We start from the raw sequence: 17,077 nt of genomic DNA on the forward strand, positions 1-17,077 counted from the left end.
GGGGTGTCTGTGAGGCAGGGTCTGGGTTGCCCCCCTCGGGTGGGTGTGATGTTGGGCTGAGGGACGGGGGGGACGGAATTTGAATGGCGGTTTTCGGACCGCCCGGCCGCCCCTCAGCCGCTCGGGGCGGGGAGGTGCCTGGTAACGAACGGCTCCGGTGGAGGTGGCGGCCGAATGGAATGAATCCCCGGTTTCCAGGGGTCGGGAGGTGGGTTGTGAGAGGGGTGGGGAGGTGGCAAAAGCGCCTTCAGGTCATTCGTGTCTCTGTGAACGTACCAAGCGCAGAGTGGTTGTGCATTTTCCAAGGGGATTTTTATTGGACAATTATTAAATACTGCTTACATGTTGAAATCACTTTATTTTTTCCCAAAGTACATAACCTCCGCCTTCGGGGAGACCTCATAATAGCCTTCCAATGTCTGAAGGGGCTACAGGAGCCCAAAGTACATAACCTTCGCCTTCGGGGAGACCTCATAACAGCCTTCCAGTGTCTGAAGGGAGCTACAGGAGAACTGGGGAGGGACTCTTTGTCAGGAAGTGCAGTGACAGGACAAGGGGTAACGGTTTTAAATGGGAAGAGGGGAGATTTAGATTAGATACCAGAAAGAAATTCTTCCCTGTGAGACACTGGAGTAGGGATTTGCCCAGAGAAGCTGTGGCTGCCCCATCCCTGGAGGGGTTCAAGGCCAGGCTGGATGGGGCTTGGAGCAACCTGGTCTGGTGGGAGGTGTCCATGCCCATGGCAGGGGGGTTGGAACTGGATGATCTTTAAGGTCCCTTCCAACCCAAACCATTCTACGATAAAGTGCAATGATAGACTTAACAGGTAACATATAGGGCGTTTCTGAGGAAGGAACTGTAAAATAAGTTGACGTGATCCTTCTGTTTTATGATTCATTATTTCCAACATGAATAACCTAGAACGTTTCAGTAACATTCCATAGATTCAGAAATAATACTCTGGAAAAAGCAAAGAGATGTTTAAAATGGAGTGGTATGTGTATGCATGCCTGTACCACAAACAGTAATTGAGGTTGGTGCAGTATTAGAATTAAGCTACACAAACAGAATGTCTTTCTAGAACTATATAAATGGAAAAGTTTGATGATATTAATATCAGAATAGATTTTGGGTATAGAAGCCCTTATTTGGTTGATGTTTAAAAATTTGATTGACATTAGCACATTTCTTGGTGGGACAGTAAATTGGAAGTAAAGTGAAAATGTATTTCTCATGTCCTGGGCAATGGAGCTGAAATAGCACACAGTTTTATTTTAGTACCTGAGTGACAATTCTTTAACTTATTATTTTAGTGTTTGGTTTCAGGTGTTTCATTAGTCAGTTTTTAAATTATAAACATTTCTCTTGTAATTTTAAATTTGATTAATAAGTAGCCTACAGCAACCCGATGTGTGCTACTAGGAGACGGGAAAACAGGAATAGGAAACACAGTTCTCTGACGAGTTTCATTTGGCCTGTTTTTATGCTGCCTTGAGGAGAAACGGCTCTCCTCTCCCGTTGGTTACGTGTTCCCAGCCCTGCTCCATCTGTGCCAACCCCGCTGTCTGAGTAGCGGTGTAAGAAAATAGGCTTAGAAGTTCACCTGGTTAAAGACTCACTTAGCAAAAAAGGAAAATAAAATTTTTCAGAAAGATCAGTTTCCTCAGTTGGTTTAATGTGCAGTATCATTAATTTCTTGGCACAAATAAGGGTAAAGAAATATGTAGGTGAGGCCTTGGTTTTAGAACTGTTACTTAGCAAGACTGGGGGAACTGCCTTTTCCACATGTGGAGCAGGCAAGCAGCAGGTGAGATTTTTGTCAAAATATATGGAGCTTGAAACCATTGTTTTATTTTTCAGTGTAAGGTAGCTGAAAACCTTTACAAAACATTTCCATTTAAATAAAATGAGATGCTGAGGTAATGTTGATGCACTAGTTGATAGAATCATAGAATCACAGAATCGTCTAGGTTGGAAGAGACCCTTGGGATCATCGAGCCCAACCATCTCCCCTACTCTACAAAGCCCTCCCCTACACCATGTCCCTCAGCACTGCATCTAAACGGCCCTTAAACACAGCCAGGGATGGGGACTCCCCCCCCCCCCTGGGCAGCCTGTTCCAATGCCCGACCACTCTTTCGGTGAAAAATTCTTCCCTAATGTTCAATCTAAACCTCCCCTGTTGGAGCTTGAAGCCGTTCCCTCTCGTTCTGTCACTAATTACCTGTGAGAAGAGACCAGCACCAACCTCTCTACAGTGTCCTTTCACGTAGTTGTAGAGAGTGATGAGGTCTCCCCTCAGCCTCCTCTTCCTCATACTGAACAGCCCCAGCTCCTTCAGCCGCTCTTCATATGATTTGTCTTCTAGGCCCTTCACCAGCTTCGTTGCCCTCCTCTGCACTCGCTCCAGCACCTCCAGATCTCTCTTGGATTGAGGTGCCCAAAACTGGACACAACACTCCAGGTGTGGCCTCCCCAGTGCTGAGTACAGGGGGACAATCACCTCCCTGCTTCTGCTGGTCACACTATTTTTGATACAAGCCAGGATGCCATTGGCTTTCTTGCCCCCCTGGGCACACGCCGGCTCATATTCAGCCGTTTGGCAACTAGAGCCCCCAGGTCTCTTTCTTCCAGGCAGCTCCAGCCACACTTCCCCAAGCCTGTAGCATTGTAGCGTTGATTCTAGCCTTTAACTTCCCTGTTAAATTTTCTAATATAAATCTAGTTGTGGGGTTTTTTTTTAATCATTTTCTAGAATAGAAATATCATTTTATCATTTTTCTAGAATAGAAAGTGATAAAAGACTTCAGAGCTCTTACTTGGCTCGGATGATGCATAGCTTGGACTTTGCCAGGGTGTGTATTAGCACAGTTTCTTCTTTAATTGTGCTTCTAAATTTGTACAGCGGACAGCAGCGTAGTGCTTGATTATCTCTACTAGCTTTAATGAACTAGGTTGACTACTGGAGAAGTTCAGTTATAACTGCCTGGGGCTCCAAGGGAACTAATTTACTCCCCAGATAACATGTGAAAATAGATTGGGTGGAGCTCTGGGCTGCTGCGTCTTGGCAGCTTCTGGTATATAAAGTAGCTCAGTTAAAAGTAGTGTCAGTATCACTTTATTATACTGCTTTGTGTGATGAATACACATTCCAAGTGGCAGTGCTGTGAGTTTTCTGTATGCACTTACGCTGCATCCACCTTTTTCATAGCTAGATGATTTTTTTACACTAAGGGTACTTAGTCCTGTGTTTTCATATCACTTTGGCTTTTAACTTCAAAGCTTACTTTGAAGTAACTTATTTTCAAAAAGCAGTACTGTTCATTGAATCAAATAGCAGGACCTGCTGGTTTATTTATTTGCTTATTTTTTTTTTTTTTTTGGTCACAAATGCTGTATGGAGTTGTGTTGACTGAGGTACATACATTTATGTATACAGAGCTCAGTGTGAACTCACAGTCCAGTTCTATGGTGCTTAAGGCTTTTTGAATTATCTGGGTGTCCTTAAGCAAGTGCAGAATCTCTTTAGAGCTGGGGTAAGCACCTATGCAAAAGTATAATGTGTTTATTGTAGTGTTTATAAGGCATAAAGTCTTTATTTAACACTTTCTTAAGCAAAAGTGTTAAAAAAATTGCTATACGGTTTTCCAAAGCTAAGCCTAAATTTAGTCTTCAAAATCCATGTAGATTTTTAATAAGAAAACAGCATTCAAAAGCCACCACTGTCTTTAACCGCGGCATTTCACTTACATCAGCATACTTGTTATTTTCTTAAGAATCTTGAATGAATTCAATAACAGAACATTGCGTATTTGTAAGTACCATCAGATACTTGGTATGAGTTGAAGTACTAATTATTTTGAGAGGCAACATTTGGAGAACTACAAGTGTTTGTAAATGGGTAGGAATGAAAGCTGTAGTGAAATAAAGGCTCTTGCATTGTGCAGCATGGTTTCTTGTTGTATGTAGCATCACAGAAATTCAGTTGCTCTTTAAAAAAAAAAAAAAAAAAGCACCAAAAAACCCAAATGGGGTGTGGTGTCTTGAAATAGATTCCTGTGGAGACCAAATGCAGATTCCTGAAATAGGCTATTAAGTGGTTGAAGAAGCATTAGTCAATAGAAATATGGAGAATATTTAATCTTTGGTAATGAGGTTACAGGGATATGTAGAGAGGTATGTATATAGATAAGTAGTCCCTGTAAGCTTTTTGCCTATATGCTTTCTGGAATTTTCTATATTTTAAGAAAGGAATAGAAACTGATGAGGTACTTCGCCCTTGCTGCTCTGAATTTGCTGATATGTTTTCAGCATATCAAGATTCCAGTTAATTGAGATGATTTCAGTTATTTTCTGGTGTGTATCCAGAGAGATTTCTTAAATTTAAGAAACAACTTTACTGATGCTACCATTTTATTTCCGTATTTCTTGTATAAATTGTCAGTAAAGCTGATTAAGAAACCCTAGAGAGAACAATAATAGGACATGAACTATCCGTATTTAGATCAAATAATTGTGCTTACTGTAGTTCTAAACAGAAGGCAAAGAGAGTATACCAAGTGATTTTGAATAGCCAATATAAGTAGTATTTTTACCTGTCAAGTGATTGAGGAGGAAAATAAACAATTTTAATAGTGAGAGAGAGATTTATTGGAATTGTTGTTGATGCATGGAAAGTTACTTACTGGATCAATTAAAATAAAGCCACTCTCACTGAAAAGAAAAGGATTTGTTGGTATTATTGAAATATGTATTTGAAGTTATTTTAATATGTAGATATAATGAATTTCTAAATGTATTTATTAATATTTGTTATTAATAATTGAATGCTTGTATTTTTAGGTAAAATTTGGAAATACAACATTTAAGACAGATGTGTATCCCAAATCACTTAACCCTCAATGGAATTCTGAATGGTTCAAGTTTGAAGTAAGTATTTTTTAAGAGTTTCCCTATATCTTTATAGACACTCTGGTTTAGATGCCCTTAATGAAATAATTTCATTTCGGGCAGAAAATGAGTTTTGAGGAGTGAAGTGTATTTCTGTTTAAATACACATGAAGCCTTTTCAGCAAACCTATCTACAATTAGACCTTGTTTGCTAAAGATGTCTCATTGGCTTATTAGGAGTGTTTGTAAAGATAAAAGCTTGCCAGATTGGATCCAACTCAAGTGTTATTCTGGGTAATACTGAAAAAGACAAGACAGAGGTGAAAATGGGGGGAAAACAGCTTTATGGATTAGGCTTTCAGATACCAGTATGGGTATGCTTGTATTTTTTTAAAGGTGTACTTTTGAGTAAGGAAAGTTAATTGGCATTTGAAATGTTACTTTGAGTTGCAGAAATAATGCATTTGACAAAGAAGGAAATGGAGAATTCCTATGATGAAATTTCAAAATAAAGAGCTTGGACAACAATTATCAGACACTTTCTTTTCCCATTTCTTTATGTAATTATGAGGGCACTCAGCATTTTCCTATAATTGCTTCTTGGATCTGATTCATTGATGTCCTTTGACATTATGCCCTGAACAAGTGTTTACTTTTTTTTTTTTGTTACTGCATTTTTATTAGTTAAAAAAAAAAAAAAGATATTTAGAATAAAGTAACTGTTAAAATACTTCATATAGTACTGGTTCATTTATAGTGTGCTAAGATAATATCACAACATAAATGTGGTTGTAAATATATGTATGTGTAATGAGTGATTTAATAGCTGGTGATGATAGAGAAATTTTAGAGCAAATATAAAATAGGTTAGGCAGAGTATTAATCAACACAGAATGCTTGATTAAGAGCGTCTCTTGATCAGCAATCCATGTTTACTAAGAAAGTAGTGCTGTGGTGTTGAAATTCAAGGGGTCGTTTTTGGGGGGAAGGGAAAGAGCTGATCTGTGTGGAGGGTTAGCTTTGTTCACACAGAAATAGGTTTCTTGACAATAACAGAAGTTTTAAAATTCTATCTTTTTGCATGGAAAAATGGACTTGGGAAGGAAAAGAGCCAAACAGGAACATTGCGGGGAAAAAAACCCCAAGTAATTCCACATTTCAAAGAGTGAAAAAAACACTAACTGCTTAAGACATTGTAAGTGTGTGTGTAGTTTGATCTTCTCGCAGGACTACGTGTTATAATTCTGCAAACGCTTCCGTGCGTCACCCCATTGCTTTTAGCAAACCTGATTCTTGGTGTGTGACCTTCAGCGCAAAAAGTTGCAGAATGTCTGTCTTTGTATGTCCTAAAAATAGTTGAGGTATCTGTAGGTGGATTGTTGCATTAATTTAGGAAAGTGCATGTCCGAAATTACTGAATTTTTACAGCGAGTTATATAAAATGTCGTCTTGTCTTTTGAGCCACTGGCCAATTTGGAAGGGTGAGAGCACCAGTAATCATAACTTCAGAGTATAAGAGTCCTCTGAGATGCTTTATCTTACATTTTCATTTTTTTTTTTAAATGAGAAAAGTATGTATTGCGGAGATGGGTAGGCAATCTACGGAATGTGACTTAAAGCAAATAATCTGGAATTTTAAAATGTGTAATCACTATAATCTTGCTTTTCCTGTTCTTCTCCCAGTGATAGCTCTGGTTCCAGGATCTCACCAGTCTGTGAAGGGTAAAATCAAAATAAGTGAATGTTTTGTTTAGATACTGGAAATTAAAATTACAGATTTATCTGTGTCAGGTCACTGTCCTCTCCTCTAACTCTCCTCTTCCTTGCATTTTTTTTTTTCAGCAGTGTTTCCTTGCATTTTTTCTTTTTTTCTATAAATACTCAGTTTCCACGTTGATGTTTATTTCTAGGTAGATGATGAAGAGCTACAAGATGAGCCTCTCCAGATCACAGTTCTTGATCATGATACCTACAGTGCTAATGATGCCATTGGCAAAGTGTACATAGATATTGATCCTTTGCTCTACAGTGAAGCAGCTACAGTTATTTCAGGATGGTTTCCAATTTATGATACCATTCATGGTAAGATTTCCTAAGGTAGAAGTAAAACAATATTATTTGAGATGTAATCTGCTTCTTACAGTCTTTATTTCTGTAAGCTGTGTTCAGAAATTGGTAGTAATTTTAGCCTGGGGAGCTGGAAAGTTATTTTCCTGGCTGCTTTTACCTTATTTCTGGCATGAGCAAATGTCTTGCCTAGTGTTTGGCAGAACGCCTTCCCCAAGAACTTGTGACAAGTGGAAAAAATCCTCACGTGGTATTTAAAATAGTATTTTACAGATCACTGTAAAATTCATTTAAAAAAAAAAAAGACCCAAACATACTTTTCCAATTACCACGTGTTTACTAAAAGGATATACTTTTGCTGAAGTCACTTGGGGTGTGTCTCCTGGGATGTTGGATGAACTTCACTTGAGATGGAGGGACAGGATGTGACACATCTTCGACATGAAGTACAGGATGAAATTCCTTTTCCCTGCAGATAGTACTCTCAGCGCTAGGTAGATTTCATCAGAATATCCTGAAGGTATGAGAAAATGAAGTTAATGCTGGTTTTGTCTTTGATTTTAATGAAACAAAGAAAGTCAAGGTCAGTTTACAGCAATTAGCTTGCTGGTTTGGTACGTTATTGCAGAACATCTGTCTGGTGCTCATTACCACCCTTGTTCATTATCTAGTGTGAATTAAACGACCTAACTATGTTGAAAGCTAATTATAAGTCAGAAATAATTAATGGTATTTACTAGGTGATCATCGTAACTGATGCAAAGTATTTTTTACATTTCAAACAGTTATATTGAAGAGGTTGTTTTGAGAAATATTGCATGGATTTTCCTTATCCGTTTATTCACATTTTCTTATTGTATGTTTTCTTTTGAAGTTAGATGAACACTTGTCTCAGGATGTGGACAACTTGTATGTCAGAAGAAATTAGATTTCTTAATATTTTTCTAGATCTGTTAGTATTTCTCACCTTTTTTTCTGTTTAAGTAAAATGGGAATTCTTATAGTTCTGTGCTCATAGCAGTAGCTTCTGATTATCTTGATCCTTGGCGAACAGTAAGTTCCTTAAAAAAATCAGTATAATGTTTCTAAATTTTTATTAAAAAAAGCTTTTTTGCACCTCAACAGGATTATATGTGAAAATATATGAACCTGATGTGTTTCCTGTTATAGTAACTGAAGGCTTCGTTTGTTGGCATTTTGGAAGATAGATCTGGGTGACTTATTGCAATAACGTCAATCTTCGAATGTAATGCTTTTGTTTGAGTGTCATATACTTACGTGATAAAGGCTTCTGAAGACACTAGAGATCAGACTCATCAAGAAATTTAGTCCCCAATATGTCAAAACCTATAATATGTGAAATGATTTCATTACTGGGTGGGAAAAAAGAAAAAAAGCTCAGAATAGGAAGGTAGAAAAATGAATGGGAAAAAAGAAGAAAAGCTCAGAATAGGAAGGTAGAAAAATGAAAACAGAATGGCTGTGTGCTGAGGGTGTAATTCCATTATTAGTAAGGATTAATTTTGGCCAAAAATTAAGCTTTATCTGAAAAGTTTGTAATACCTTATTTTTTAAAATATATTTTTCTCATAGTGGAAGTATTTTACAGTCATTTCCCATGCCACTTTGTGGTTCTAGAAAGTACCATAAATTTTCTTATTGGATTGAACTTCAGAGAGCAGCTTTACTGCGGTTTTGAAACCATTTCAGGGAGAAAATGCAAAATCTTTTAGGTGCTAGTCAGAGCTTTCTGATGTGCACAGGACTCCAGTTTCAAGGCATCTCTACTCAAAGTTAGTACTTCCCATCTTTTTTGGTAAAGATATCTTGGGACAGTCGTGGTACTTAGATGCTGATTGTATACCCTTCCTGCGTTGGTGGTACAGGACAAAGGAGCAGAGGGAGCACTTGCAGAGTGTGGCAGAGGCTACTGCAGTGTCAGGAGGCCCAATCTCAGCATTCTTCTAAAACTCTGTTCAGTGCAGCAGGTATTTGAGGGCTGTTGTTTGAGTAGCTTCAGCCTCAAGGACTAGAAACTTCCTCTGTGATGTCTCTGGAGCAAATACGTCCTGCTCTGGTGGCCCAGGCTGGAATTGGCACCTGAACTGAAGGCTTCTAGCAAGATTCTAGTACATTCTTTGCAGGAAAACTAACTAATTGGTAATAGAAAGTGCATTAATTACTAATAACAGGGAGTAATTAATAGGACTAGCTTTTTATTTGTTTCTGATACAGCTTTTCTTTTATTGATAGGTATACGTGGGGAGATCAATGTGGTGGTGAAAGTAGATCTCTTCAATGATTTAAACAGATTTAGGCAGTCATCCTGTGGAGTCAAGTTTTTTTGCAGTAAGTAGAGCAAAAAAATTCCTCACTCTTTCTTTCTTTCTTTACATTTTCTGTCAGTTTCCCTTTTTCACCAGCATAAGCCCAGTGGAGATTACATTGAAGCCAGTGGCAAATGCATAAAATTGTTTAGTTGGCTTTTTTTTAATAATAATTTTTTACTGTTCATATTTTAAAACAATGTAAATAACTGATTCCCCTCCTTCCCTTATCTTTTTTAAGTTGCATTTCAGTGCATGTGCATACGCACGTTTTGTTATTTTGGGTGCGTATCCTGTTGGAGGCACAAAGTGAAAATGTTTCCCAGTGGTGCATGTTGTAACTGATAGTAACTGGACAGCAATCTTATCAAGTGTTCCAGGGGCTCCCAGAACAAAACCACTTGGGTATGCCCACATCTTAACACAAAGTCATGTGGTTTACTTTCTGGAATTGTTCACATCACTTTTTATGTGTAATTTTATGGTTTTTTTGGAATTCTTCACTCATAGACTTGTGTCTTACGTCTTTTATATATACATATATATATTTTTTTTTTTAACAGCTACATCTATTCCGAAGTGTTACAGAGCAGTAATAATTCATGGATTTGTGGAAGAACTTGTAGTTAATGAAGACCCAGAGTACCAGTGGATAGATCGAATTCGTACACCAAGGGCATCAAATGAGGCTAGACAAAGACTTATTTCACTCATGTCAGGTATTAAACATGTAGGCTGTAATGGTTATTGCTGCTTTTAATAATATTCACTGTTTAAATAAGTGACTGGCTTAAGACAAGATTGTATATGATATTTGCTATTAATTCTGTTTATTTTTTTCAGTTCATATTGTCTTCTGAAAATGAAGGTCCTGACTGATGGCCAGTATGGCTGATTTACTTTTTTTCCTTCTTTTTTATTTTTTCCTTCTCGGTGAGGCCTTGCTGCTGTCAAATTTCTTCATTGCTTTTAGCAAGGTCAGAGAAACTTGTGGAACTTTCTTGAAGGTATTCTTAACCACATGAGGAGTATTAACTAGAATTTTGGTTCAAACAATTAAAATAACGAACTACTCTACCCTCTTTGAACTTCTTCAAAGGATGTGAACAAATATACACTGTCTCAGATACAGTGTGTATTAGAACTTCTCTTACTCCTCCTATCTTTTCGAAGTCAAGATTGGCTCATTGTTTCTCAAGCATACTTCTGTCTTGCCGTGCATCTGTCCTACAGGACATACCTGCAATTCCTGGAGAGACTAGTGATTAAAGTCAGTTGATCTCTCCACAGTATCAAGTATCTTCACAGATTTCCTTTTAATTTTTTTATTTTCTTACTGATGCTTATGAACAACAGTTGAGAACCAAGATCCTCCTGTTTCAGTGCCAACAGAACAAAACATCCCTACTCTGGAGTATTTGCACACTAAAACAAGAGACAGTCAATTGATAGAGGTGAACAATATTGAAGGTGTAAAGAATACAAAGGAATAATGACAAATAGCCACTAGAATTGCAGGCAGTGGATTCAGTTCTGTGATGGGTTCTTAATGTTGTTGGACTCCTTGTAGATACAGCTGTATTTTAAGGAAGATATAGAAAGAAAAAGTGAGTTGAGTTTTGCAAGCATGTGTGGAGATCTTCAGTAAATGGGGCAACATAAAAGAGGTCACAGAATCACATGGGGTTGGAAGGGACCTCTGGAGGTCATCAGGGCCACCCAGAGCAGGTCCCACAGGAACGTGTCCAGGTGGGTTTGAATGTCTCCAGAGAAGGAGACTCCACCACCTCCCTGGGCAGCCTCTTCCAGGGCTCTGCCACCCTCACAGCAAAGAAGTTCCTTCTCATGTTTAGGTGGAACTTCTTATATTCAAGTTTGTGCCCATTTCCTCTTGTCCTGTCCCTGGGCACCACTGAAAAATGACCGGCCCCATCCTCTTGACACCCTCCCTTTAAGTATTTATAAGCATTAATCAGATCCCCCCTCAGCCTTCTCTTCTCTAGACTCAAAAGACCCAAGTCCCTCAGCCTCTCCTAGTAAGGGAGATGCTCCAGGTTGTGGAGATGTTACTCAGAATCTTCATTAGGAAAGCCTGCACATTTTGAGGAAAAATGTGAAAAAGCATTATTGTCATAACTGACATGAATTCACTTTTTCTGAAGTTGTTAATATAGCTCTCTGGGTATGTCAGTTTACAGGATTAACATTTGCCTTGCATAAATAGTGAAAGTTGATAAAGTAGCACATATAGAAGTATTCTTCTAGATTTTATTAATATTTTTATTCATGGCAGTGAAACTTCTGTGTGGTCCAGCACATGGCTCGGCCATCTCATTCTCTCTCTTAATAAGTAAAGAAGGGGAAAACTAATGAAAATCTAGAGAAGAACATTTCTTTAATGATGTGTTGTTTTGGCAATCAGAATAGATTTAGAGAAAAAAAGGAAAAAAGCTGTGCAAATCATGAGTATTGCGCTATGTTATAGGAAGCAGAGACTGTGACCAGCTGCTTGGCATAATTGTGTAAGATTGTATCTATTACCTGTTTTACTGACTTGGTTGGCAATTTCAAAAGCAGAGGCTAAAGATCACAAAAAAGAATAGGGAAAGTTCCCTGCGATTATGAGCTCTTTACCTTTTGTTTTGTAGGTGAATTGCAAAGGAAGATTGGCTTGAAGGTGCTTGAAATGAGAGGAAATGCTGTTGTTGGTTATTTGCAGTGCTTTGATTTGGAGGGAGAGTCTGGACTAGTAGTGCGAGCCATAGGAACAGCCTGCACATTGGATAAATTAAGTAACACATCATCATTTTTACCTGCATGTAACTCCCCATCCAAAGAAATGAAGGAGTAAGTATGAATTAATAGGTTGTAGGTAAACAAGTTTCATCTCTCTTCTTTTCATACTCATTCAGTTTTACGTAACCGGTGTGATTTCTTTTCGCCCCTGAATTTGTTTTTCTCTTGTAGTTTTATTTGTCTGCAACTCGGTTTATATTCCACAATTTTGAAATGTTTTAGGTTGGATTACTTATATTATGTCTTTAGAAGCTGGAGTGGTGTTCCTTACTTGATATGACTTTTTTGAATTTATATAGCAATGGTATTACGTATCCTTGTGTTGTGATCCACCAATTTCCTAACTAATAATTAGTTCTGCCTCGACTACGTTTGTGCAATAAACATTTTTGTGAGGACTTCTTATGATATACCTTCTGTTCAGGATTTTCCAAGTTCAGTACAATCAGGTTTGAGCATTTATGCTGAACATAAAAGAAAAGATAAATTGGAATTCAGAGAGTTCTGTCAGTGATTTAGAAAATGATCCTGAAGTAGTCTCGTCTTTTTTTTGTGTGCTTTGCTTTTTACTATTGCAAAACAAGTAGGGCTATTGCAAAACAGTTAAACAGTGGACTTGCAAAGAAAACTCTTTATGACGAGGGGTAGAATTTCTTGATCTCTATTATATCCATTGCAGCACCAAACAGTTTGAATGCAATTTTTTTTTACATGCATACAAATTACAGGAAAAATCCTTGCAGTCTTCTTCAGATTGTTACTGCTTTGTTGCTTGGATTAATTGTTTTGTGTTTGATAGAGTGATCCAATTTCTGGAAGGAAAAAACAGCACCAGAAAGTATACTACTTATGCTATGTTTCCAGAGATATTAATTGAATTGGTCATTTTCATTAACTGGAACTGTTCTGTCATTAGTGTAGTAATTAGGCATTTTTGTTGTGCAGGCATCAGTATCCTCTGACTTCTCAAAGGTACTGGTTTCTATTTCAAATCATAGCTTGTTTAACTTGTCTTAATTTTAAAAATTTGCCATCAAAAGAGCTTCTGGATACAATACAGCATAAAGTAACAGTGGTGATTAAAAAAAAAAAAAGGACTTGGTAACTACTAGCTTAAAAAGCATTCATAAATAAATTGGTAGCTTTCACTATGGAGCAAAATGTGGAAATTCCACCCCCTAAATAATCCGTGTTCAGCTTAGTGGTGGCTATTGTCAGAATCACTGAGCAACATTCCCGTTTTTTGGACTGAGGGACAAAGCTATTAAATCAACTAATACTTCTTACTCTTGGCTTCACTAACTTGATGCCTTGTTGCCAAAGAATTAATTACGCATTCACAAGCTAGTGCTTAAGCGGTTCCTTTCTATCTTTTTATTTCATCTGGACTCTTGCATGCTAGGAATTGAAATCCTTAGAGTCTGCTTAAAGTAAGAGATCTCCTCTAGCTAAACTTCCCTGAAATCATTTATAACATAACTTTGCAACCTGTTTGTATGTATTGTTTTCTTTTCTTCCACCTTGGCTGCACATTCTCTCAGGTCTCCGCTGGTTCATCCGCCAAGCCATGGATGCCGCTCGACTCACAACAGCCCAATTCACACTGCTACTGGCTCACGACTTACTCAGAACTTCTCTGTGTCTGTTCCCACTCTCATCTACACTGGTACGAGACTGCTCAGACTCAAGAGCTGGGGAGAGGCAGGCCACAGGCACAGTGGTCGCAAAGTGCAGGCAGGCAGGCAGTGTAGGCAGGTACCACCCATCTTTTCTCCCTCATTTTCTCATGGAGACACCTTCTGTTGTCAGTGAAGAACTACTCTGTGTGCAGCTGCTGAAACAAAGGCAATCATTTCTTGAAAATGCATCGGAGTCTCTTCCACAAAGCCACACTCTTCATTGCTTTTTATTAACGTGCCTAACTTCCTAAGGAATCGAGTAAAAGCAATTTGATGTGTCTGGGGAACAGTCATTATTTTTACATTCGTTGGAGGAATTCACGTTTTGATTGGAGTTCCTAATTGCTTTAAAGCGTCATTCTGATATGATATTTAGGTTTTAAAATGGTTATAGGAAGAGTATGTGCCATTTGTGGAAGAGATGGTTTTAGAGAGCAGGTAAGTCAATCTGTGCATAAGTGAACTGTTTGTCAATATAGTTGCTCCCGTAAAGATTCTCCTCTTTGCTCTGTTTTTAGCTGTGGCATGCTGCTGATGCTATAGGATAAGGAAACATATTTTTTTTTTCCTTAAAATGCATATGTGTGTGTATACATAAGTGTATGAATATGTATAAACACAAATATAATTTGAAATCATTTTTTCTTTACTAAACTAACTCAAAGCATTGTGTATTTGACCAGTTTTTTAAGCCATAAACGGTTTTCAATTTTTTTCTTTTGCATATATATAATTTTTTTTTGTCACATCTCATGCCTCTCATTTGGCTTAATTGTTTCATTGTAGATTATCAGCATCTATCTGTAGAGTGCTGAGTGGGTAAAACAGCATTTCTTTGCCTCTGGCCTCAACCCCAGTCTCGCACCTAAGGAATAGCTGATGGCCCTGCCCCAGTCCCATCCTGGTGTTTGGATCATGCTGCTGTCAGCCAGGTCCTTTGGCACAGGATTACTGAATATGTTTCCACCTTCTTCTGGCAGGATTCCCTTCAATGAAGATCCCAATCCCAATACTCATTCATCAGGACCCTCCACCCCTCTGAAAAACCAAACCTATTCCTTTTCACCTTCCAAGTCCTACAGTCGACAGTCCTCTTCTTCTGACACAGATTTGAGTTTGACACCCAAAACTGGTAAGGCGCTTCCACCCACTTTTTGTTTAATTTGTGTTTCTCTTTTTATATTTTCATTCAACCCCTTTTTGCTTTTTGGCATTTAAGTTATCAAAATGATGTGGAAATTGGAGACTTCAGATAGCACACCTCAAGCTTGAAAGGGTGAAAATTTAAATCCTGCCTATATTTCCACTATTCTGGATAACATTAAAATGACACTTCTGACACAACTGTATTCAAGTCAAAATAAAACATTTCAGAGCATTAAGGGAGTCCTAAGTAATTGCCTTTTTCTTATTTCCTCCATTTCATATTACAAATCATGGGAGTACATTTCTCACCACAGTATGTTAAGGACAGCGTTACTAAACCCATTTAATCTTCAAGCATAATGCCCTGTGCTAGAAGTATATTGTATACGTTTCTCTGTGATTTTTAACTCCTTTTTGCAAATGTGATACTAGAAATGTAGCAGCTGCTGTCTTTTTATTCTCTTCGGTATATGGAAATGGCTTTACATACGTTTTGAAAGTAACTTAAATTCTACTCCAGCCATCTTCAAAAAGCGTTTTTCTTTCTCCATTGGGCTATCATAATTTCTTCAACGTGTTGTTTCCTCCTTCCCTATTTTTCAGTCTGTGGTTAGAATCATGTCAGTAATACTGTCAGCACAGCTCAAAAGAATTATTTTTTGTTTATTCAGCGTTATTTGATCAGTCCCCTGAGTTTTGCTACTGTAGGGCAAAATATTCTGCAGAACTGTTTATAAAAGTTTGGTTGCTTTTTCAATGGTGTTTTAAATTGTGGTATTTGGAGCTCAGAACATTCTTGTCTCCATCTAATCTAGACAACTTTTAAGCATGTTAAAGTAGTTGACTCAGCTTTACTTGAGAGCACCCCATGGAAAATTTTTTCCAAGCAGATAAGTGTTGCATTCAAATACAGTTATATTAATTATTTTACCCAGTTTATTCCCTAGATATCTGCTTAAAAGTGTTCCCAAGTAGGAAGTTGTCTTTCTTAGCACTATCTTTTCTGTCCTGGTTTTAAACAGAAAAACAAACAAAAGCACAGTCTTTTTTTGTTTGTTTGTTTTTGGTCCTTTTGTGTAAATGATGACTGTTTTGTGGATAACCTGTGGTGGTCACTTGTTTAAAGGACCTACAAATATAACTAGATGCTTAATATGTAGGAGAACCACAAATTCATGTGTGGTTTACTGAGTGAAAACCTGTTTCTGTTGATCAGATTTTCTGTGGTAAGAATCACGTTGTGTAAAAATATTAAAATGTAACATAGATGATTATTTTTATAGATGTAAATGTTCTGAATTTGTGAAGGTGGCAACTCACTGTGAATTTGGCAAGTTTTTAAAGCAGCAACCTTATATCATTCCTGGCAATGTTATGGAGGTGGATGGGCCCTCTCATCTTCAGTCAGTTCAGTCGGAACTGAAACAGATTGTGTAATTGGTACCTCTTATTTTTAGGCATTTTTCGAGTATATAAATATTTTTTTAGCTAACTTTTTAGTATTAAAGCTACAGTGGGCATACTTTTGCTTACTGCCTCTGTCTTCTTAGCAGCTTTTAACTGTGCTACTGAAACTTGTCTTAAAAGGATTTGCTGGTTGCATTGAAACGTTCTGTATCTTGGTGTTACAGTCTAGATTTTGAATCTTTAATAGCTTAAAAGGACAGCGTCTCTTGTTTGTTTTACCTTTTACCAAAAATTTGATAATGTGCAGAAGATGCTTCCGTAACATACTACATTTAGGATGTTGTTTTTAACAATTCCCTGTATATATTTAGACCTCTATTTTCATTTCCTAAGACTGATATTAAGCTGGAATATTTCAGTGTGAAAGTTGGCGATGTTAGTGTTTAAAAAGGGATAATAAAAAATATGCAAACATCTTGTGACACGTTGTCAGACTTGAGATAGTCATTACTCAGATTTGCTGATGTGAAAATTGGAGTATTTTCTGATGTTTCTGGAGTATATTATATTTCTCTCTACTTTGCAGTCAGGTCACTAGTGTGTTCATGTGTTTGAGATGGAGACTAACCCACAAAAAAGAGTGCAGATACCACAATTTCACAATATGAATAACTAAATAGAGGAGATCAGATGCTTAAGCAGATGCAACTTTCAGTTTTCAGTAGCTCCAAATCAGGAGAATATTACCTTAATATCTTTTATGAA

The 17,077-nt window shown here is 37.6% G+C and overlaps 1 protein-coding gene across 1 annotated transcript in view; it reads left to right on the forward strand.

The window, feature by feature from the left end:
* Window positions 1-810: 810 nt before the first annotated feature.
* Window positions 811-17,077, forward strand: part of C2CD5 (C2 calcium-dependent domain containing 5) — a 71,105-nt gene continuing 54,838 nt past the window's right edge. The window contains exons 1-8 of the mRNA XM_014959542.1: window positions 811-826; window positions 3,481-3,536; window positions 4,843-4,929; window positions 6,801-6,972; window positions 9,211-9,306; window positions 9,848-10,003; window positions 11,933-12,131; window positions 14,740-14,891. Of these exons, the coding sequence (XP_014815028.1) occupies window positions 811-826; window positions 3,481-3,536; window positions 4,843-4,929; window positions 6,801-6,972; window positions 9,211-9,306; window positions 9,848-10,003; window positions 11,933-12,131; window positions 14,740-14,891 (934 nt within the window). The remainder of the gene's footprint in view (window positions 827-3,480; window positions 3,537-4,842; window positions 4,930-6,800; window positions 6,973-9,210; window positions 9,307-9,847; window positions 10,004-11,932; window positions 12,132-14,739; window positions 14,892-17,077) is intronic.

The sequence above is a fragment of the Calidris pugnax genome, unplaced genomic scaffold (assembly GCF_001431845.1).
Source record: "Calidris pugnax isolate Ruff unplaced genomic scaffold, ASM143184v1 scaffold316, whole genome shotgun sequence".
Taxonomy (NCBI): Eukaryota; Metazoa; Chordata; class Aves; order Charadriiformes; family Scolopacidae; genus Calidris; species Calidris pugnax.